Source organism: Rhinichthys klamathensis, unplaced genomic scaffold (genome assembly GCF_029890125.1).
Source record: "Rhinichthys klamathensis goyatoka isolate OS25496 unplaced genomic scaffold, OSU_Roscu_1.1 h1tg000191l_1, whole genome shotgun sequence".
NCBI classification, from domain to species: domain Eukaryota; kingdom Metazoa; phylum Chordata; class Actinopteri; order Cypriniformes; family Leuciscidae; genus Rhinichthys; species Rhinichthys klamathensis.
This window is the reverse complement of record NW_026606717.1, coordinates 7,323,498-7,330,994: the sequence shown is the minus strand read 5'-3', so window position 1 is coordinate 7,330,994 and position 7,497 is coordinate 7,323,498. Positions and strand designations below refer to the sequence as shown.

General features: G+C 39.2%; 1 protein-coding gene across 1 annotated transcript in view; it reads right to left on the bottom strand.

Moving 5' to 3' along the window:
• Positions 1-6,241: 6,241 nt before the first annotated feature.
• chm (CHM Rab escort protein) overlaps positions 6,242-7,497 on the bottom strand; it is an 88,481-nt gene continuing 87,225 nt past the window's right edge. The window contains exons 14-15 of the mRNA XM_056262247.1: positions 6,675-6,832; positions 6,242-6,555 (exon numbers count right to left, since the gene is read on the bottom strand). Of these exons, the coding sequence (XP_056118222.1) occupies positions 6,301-6,555; positions 6,675-6,832 (413 nt within the window). The 3' untranslated portion in view covers positions 6,242-6,300. The remainder of the gene's footprint in view (positions 6,556-6,674; positions 6,833-7,497) is intronic.

Genomic DNA, 7,497 nt, shown 5'->3' with positions numbered 1-7,497 from the left:
GAATTTAAAAAAAAAAAAAAAAACACTTTTAGATTTTTTACATTCTCATTTTAAACAAATGATCGATGATTTATGTTTAACAGCATGGGATAAATATAAAGATGTAGTAAATGTAAATAAATAAAAAATCGGGAATAAATCATGTATCCTAAATGTTTACAATTAAAACACTATAATTGAAACACACACAAAGGTGAATTTACCTTGATTAAAACGTGCATCAACTGTCACACCACCTGTCTAACCTCAACATTTTCCAATACACCATTGAACTCCTAATGATTTATTGAAAATGATTAAACATCTTCATTATGCTTGCTCTTGTATTGAGCATATGAGACATCTAGACAGTCCTTAGTGTCCTTTCTCTTACACCTCTAGAAAGCACCTTATTAAATGGTCTTCTTAAAGATAAAATCAGATCAGATGTAGCCAGAGGCATCTGTTATGTTTAAAAAAATGTTTGTCTCTATCCTCATTTTGTTGAGAAACATTTTACAACTCCCCAGAGTAAGTCCCTAAAGATTCCTGACTGAATGCACCCCGTAGTGCCGAGAAGCACGGCCCCCGCTAGGTGTCTTGCCTGTGGCACATTCTACCCTTTTGCGTTTGAATGTCAAGACTCTCCATGCAGAAAATTGATTCCCAATGATGCTATTGAGCAGGCAGGTCACTCAAGAGAGAAGAAAATAATCTCATGCCCCCCAAAACAATGAGATGAAACCAAAATGCTGGAGATAAAGGATTGTCATGAAATTACGAAAATTGAGGAAATCGATCACAGAGCATGAAGCAGATATGGACACTCGATAGGTTTAAACCTATATAAGGGCATGTTTGAGATCTCAGGTTCTCGTGTCTCAGCTGGGGGAAATTATCAGTAGGTCACTCAGAAAATCATATCATTTGTGTGTCCTCACATATAGTGAACTTACATTATTTGAGAGATTTGAGCAAAGGCAATGGAAGAAATGTCCTTTATTGGAGTTATATATATATATATATATATATATATATATATATATATATACACTCACCGGCCACTTTATTAGGTACCCCATGCTAGTAACGGGTTGGACCCCCTTTTGCCTTCAGAACTGCCTCAATTCTTCGTGGCATAGATTCAACAAGGTGCTGGAAGCATTCCTCAGGGAGTTTGGTCCATATTGACATGATGGCATCACACAGTTGCCGCAGATTTGTCGGCTGCACATCCATGATGCGAATCTCCCGTTCCACCACATCCCAAAGATGCTCTATTGGGTTGAGATCTGGTGACTGTGGAGGCCATTTTAGTACAGTGAACTCATTGTCATGTTCAAGAAACCAATTTGAAATGATTAGAGCTTTGTGACATGGTGGAAGTAGCCATCAGAGGATGGGTACATGGTGGCCATAAAGGGATGGACATGGTCAGAAACAATGCTCAGGTAGGCCGTGGCATTTAAACGATGCCCAATTGGCACTAAGGGGCCTAAAGTGTGCCAGGAAAACATCCCCCACACCATTACACCACCACCACCAGCCTGCACAGTGGTAACAAGGCATGATGGTTCCATGTTCTCATTCTGTTTAGGCCAAATTCTGACTCTAACATCTGAATGTCTCAACAGAAATCGAGACTCATCAGACCAGGCAACATTTTTCCAGTCTTCAACTGTTCAATTTTGGTGAGCTCTTGCAAATTGTAGCCTCTTTTTCCTATTTGTAGTGGAGATGAGTGGTACCCGGTGGAGTCTTCTGCTGTTGTAGCCCATCCGCCTCAAGGTTGTGCGTGTTGTGGCTTCACAAATGCTTTGCTGCATACCTCGGTCGTAACGAGTGGTTATTTCAGTCACTGTTGCCCTTCTATCAGCTCGAACCAGTCTGGCCATTCTCCTCTGACCTCTGGCATCAACAAGGCATTTCCGCCCACAGAACTGCCGCTCACTGGATGTTTTTTCTTTTTCGGACCATTCTCTGTAAACCCTAGAGATGGTTGTGCGTGAAAATCCCAGTAGATTAGCAGTTTCTGAAATACTCAGACCAGCCCTTCTGGCACCAACAATCATGCCACGTTCAAAGTCACTCAAATCACCTTTCTTCCCCATACTGATGCTCGGATGCATACTGAACTGCAGGAGATTGTCTTGACCATGTCTACATGCCTAAATGCACTGAGTTGCCGCCATGTGATTGGCTGCTTAGAAATTAAGTGTTAACGAGCAGTTGGACAGGTGTACCTAATAAAGTGGCCGGTGAGTGTATATATATATATATATATTTGCTTTTACTGAAAATAAATAAATAATATATATATATTAATATAAAACATACGTTATTCATATTTTAGAGAAAATGCGGCATTCGTCTTTTCCCCATGGTCTGTTCAACTCTGTTAAAATGGTTTGATCCAAAGAAACTGCAATATGTTTTGGCTCTGTGGTTGAAACTAGTGTATGTTTCTCTAAAAGTTTTTTTTTTAAACATCATCTCATTATGTTTACACTTACATTGGCTTCATAAAGCTTAATAGTTCAACTCTGTTATGGGATAAACACCATTTTTTTTAATCTCCAGCACACAGCCTGTGAATAATACAGTGTGGTGCAATGATACTCGCTGTGAGGCCATAATTGGACGTTAAATTTATAATTCCAAAATGACAGTAACAGGGTTGAAATAAAACAGCGCTTTGTCGCAGGATAGAGATAAAGTAGCGCATGATCACAGGAGCTTGCAGTGCAGCTTCAAAACAATGCTGTGAGGCCATTATTGGACGTTCTTAAACCCTAGAACATTTTTGGTTGTAACAGGGTTGTCACAAAACACATTTTAAAGAGAAATGGCATGAGTTATTTATATTTCAATAAATAATGATGATGTGTGATTTATTACAAGGGCAGAATAAACCAGTTACCTTTTAATTTTTCAAATTTATATACATGAATTTCAAACTTGCAGTAACAGGGTTAAAATAAAGTAGTGCTTTAGAGTCAGGGCTTAGGGTTACTAACAACAAATAAATTCGTCAAGCTTGATAGTTACCAGAACTACAGTAATAATCACCAGAACAACCTGTGAACAGTGTGGTGCAATGATATTTAATAGTTGAGGCCATTGTTAAACATTTTTGCACTGATCTTACACCCTGAAACATTTTGTATGTAACAGGGTTGACACAATAAAGCACATGATTTTTTTTTTTTATAAAAATTGCACGAGTTATTAATATTTCAATTAATATTCAATTAGTATTTCAATTTTATGTATGATTTATCACCAGGCACAATAAACTCAGTCATCTATTCAAATGTATGTTTGAATTCCAAAATTACAGTAACAGGGTTGAAAAAGTAGTGCCTTGGGGTCAGGCTTACTAACAACAAATAAATTCATCAAGCTTGATAGTTCAGCTCTGTTATGAGATAAACACCATTTTTAATCACCGGAACAACCTGAATAATACTGTGTGGTGCAATGATACTTAATAGCTGAGGCCATTATTAGACATTTTTGCACTGATCACAAACCTTGAACATTTTGTAACAGGGTTGACACAAAACATGATTTTTCAAAGAGTAATTTATTTACATTTTATGATTTATTACCAGGCACAATAATCTCAGTCATCTATTTAAATTTATGCGTATAAATTCCAAAATTACATTCACAGGGTTGAAATAAAGTAGTGATAAAGTAGCGCATGATCAGGAGTTTGCAGTGCAGCTTCAAAATACATTGCAATTTGCATTCTAAGCCTACACGACGTGCGCAACCATGCATCCTACAAACTGAGAAAATTAAACCTAAGACTGGTTTATATGTGACGCACATCACTCTTGACTTGACTCTAAACACTCGTCAGTGCTGTCAGGGGTGTGCTTTACTCCCAGCCGCCTAAAAGAACCAGCACACTTCCTCTGGTCTGGGACTAACCTGGGCCATGTGTTCAGCAGTAATTCTCCCCCTCCAGAACGGGTAAATACCCTCAGCAGAGCCCATATCAAATTCCACGGAAACAAAGACAGCAAGCCCTGTGAGGGACGACCATAATGAGCCATCTGTTCATCCATGGCAGTGCAAACCAAATGTCATCAAACTGTGCTCCTTCTCTCACTTCCTCACCTCGCCTTCAGAACAGGCAAACTGCACTCAGAGAGCACCGCTAATGCTCGGCGTCACAGTTTACACTGGAGTTTCGCGGTGACAGACGATGTCAAGTTCAATACTGCAGGGTGGCTGAGCACTTTAAATGTATCTGAGAGAAAATCTATGGGAATTCTGTTTAGTGAATGCAGTTACATGTTCAGGTGCTGAAAAAACTATACTCCAAAAATATGTAATTAACATGCATAGCCTACAATGCGTAGAATTTGTACAAATGTATTAGAATGAAGGGCGTTAGGATTCTGTTGGTACATATTTTATACATGGAATGTTACTGTGTCATTCATATGAAAGAACAGATATGAAGAGAATATTAAGAATGCATGCTGTTGTGGTGATAGAGGGAATTAACATCTCCAGTTAATTTAAAGTCCCCCTGTGGTGAAAATCAAGTTTTTTAAGTATCAAGTATTTGTCTATGTGGTGTTTTTTTAATATGCTTTAAGACAAACCATGTGCAAATTCATAAGTCAACACCATTGTATTTTGTGTATTTGTATTTGTATTTTTTTTGGAGTATTTTAGTACAGTGAACTCATTGTCATGTTCAAGAAACCAATTTGAAATGATTCGAGCTTTGTGACATGGTGCATTATCCTGCTGGAAGTAGCCATCAGAGGATGGGTACATGGTGGCCATAAAGGGATGGACATGGTCAGAAACAATGCTCAGGTAGGCCGTGGCATTTAAACGATGCCCAATTGGCATTAAGGGGCCTAAAGTGTGCCAAGAAAACATCCCCCACACCATTACACCACCACCACCAGCCTGCACAGTGGTAACAAGGCATGATGGATCCATGTTCTCATTCTGTTTACGCCAAATTCTGACTCTACCATCTGAATGTCTCAACAGAAATCGAGACTCATCAGACCAGGCAACATTTTTCCAGTCTTCAACTGTCCAATTTTGGTGAGCTCTTGCAAATTGTAGCCTCTTTTTCCTATTTGTAGTGGAGATGAGTGGTACCCGGTGGGGTCTTCTGCTGTTGTAGCCCATCCGCGTCTAGGTTGTGCGTGTTGTGTCTTCACAAATGCTTTGCTACATACCTCGGTTGTAACGAGTGGTTATTTCAGTCAAAGTTGCTCTTCTATCAGCTTGAATCAGTCGGCCCATTCTCCTCTGACCTCTAGCATCAACAAGGCATTTTCGCCCACAGGACTGCCGCATACTGGATGTTTTTCCCTTTTCACACCATTCTTTGTAAACCCTAGAAATGGTTGTGCATGAAAATCCCAGTAACTGAACAGATTGTGAAATACTCAGACTGGCCCGTCTGGGACCAACAACCATGCCACGCTCAAAATTGCTTAAATCACCTTTCTTTCCCATTCTGACATTCAGTTTGGAGTTCAGGAGATTGTCTTGACCAGGACCACACCCCTAAATGCATTGAAGCAACTGCCATGTGATTGGTTGATTAGATAATTGCATTAATGAGAAATTGAACGGGTGTTCCTAATAATCCTTTAGGTGAGTGTATAAAGCACGCATTAAAGCTATTTTAATCCATGAAGACATTTTTTCAAGGAAAAGATAAAATGTTTAAATATGTCATTTTGGTGATCAAAGATGAATTTTATGGAATAAAATTATTGACTACAGGGGAAAATGCACTAATAATTAAATATATATATATATATATCACACACACACAAATAATCCAATAATGCTGCACACATGACACTAAAATACATCTTCAATTAAATATTTAATGCCAGCAACCCTTTCTGCATGATACATTTATAGCAATTACAAATACTTATGGATGTGATGACGCAAAACAGACTTGAGACACGAAAGCATTTAAAAAGACATTTGAAATACAAGTTCTTGGCAAATGAATCTTGAGAAGGTTTGAAGCAGCAACTCCTCACCAAAATCAGTGTGTTTGTCCTCCTGTAGAATATATAATAGGCACCTTGCTTGAACCATGCAAAATAGTGAATACATATGAATACATTCTGGAAAAAAAATTCATAAACCTCCTACAGTAACCAGTCAAAATAAAATATTGTAGAGGGTATTGAGTGTGAAAGTGCAAAAGAAAGGCACATAAAATATATAAAAAGGGTTGATTAGAACTTATTTTGGATTCCATATGCTCAGTGAAATGGTGATTGTAGAGGAAATGAAGAGTCTCTAAAGGGGTTATTCTTCAGAGGGGGGGCTCGTGTCCAGCGGTGTCCCCTGGGTAACACTGTCCATCTCTGCAGGTTCAGAGCTCTCAGTCGACGGACTCTTCTCTTCCTCGGCCTGGCTTTTATCCTCTTCCGTGTTATTACTCTCATCAAACCCTGACCCTTCGGCCTGCGGGCCGTCTCCGTCGTAGATGATGTCCTCTGGGTTAGGTGCAGGCGGACAGAAATCTTCATCAGGGAGGAGATCATGAAACACTGATTCAGCCTGGAAATAAACAGAAACAATCATAATTGTCTTAATCAACAAAAAATATCCTGTAATTTAGCCTAGAGGCAATATCGGATCCACAGAACGTAGTGTCTGCCTCCCTCTGCTGGACTCACCAGTTTAATGGAGTAGTCGCTGCCCAGGCTGCTGTCGGGACCGGTGCAGACGTGAACGTTGCTCGGCAGGCTGTAGCTGCTGCTGTCCTGGGCCGACGTGTCCCTCATGTTGAAGTACATGACCCACAGCACTGCAGGCTTGCTTCTCTTCTCCAAACCTGCACGGGAGGTTTAAGCAGTCATTTCTTTACTGTCTTTTAATGTCTTAATGCATTTCAGATGTCTTGTCTTGACAATTCCTACTAATATGAAGCCTGGGTCAGTCTATATTAGGGGATCGGTCCTGGAGGGTCACTGTCCTGCAGAGTTTAGCTCCAACTTGCCTCAACACCACAGCCTGCAAGTTTCTAGTATGCCTAGTAAGACCTTGTTTAGCTGGTTCAGGTGTTTAATTGGGGTTGGAGCTGAACTTTGCAGGACGGGGGTCCTTCAGGAGCAGGACTGGACACTCCTGACCTAGATGGAACCTATGCACTTTTCCCATATGTTCTGCACTGATTTTGAGATTATATGAGGGAGAAAAAAATAGTTTGGGAGCCGAAAGTACTATGCTCAATAGTCAAATTAGCAAAATTAAATTTAATATTTAATAAATTAACATGAAATGTATTAATCTTGGGTTGTTAGGATTATGTGGGCACAGATTCTAGCGTTATTGCGTCATGAAAGAAATCATATGCTGTTGTGGTGATGGAAATCAACACCAATTCATTTATAAGAAATATCATTAATATCAATTTTGATATTAAATATGATAAAATAACATTAAGAATAAAAAACTATAATTATGACTAACCTAGCCACCAATATTATATTTATAAAT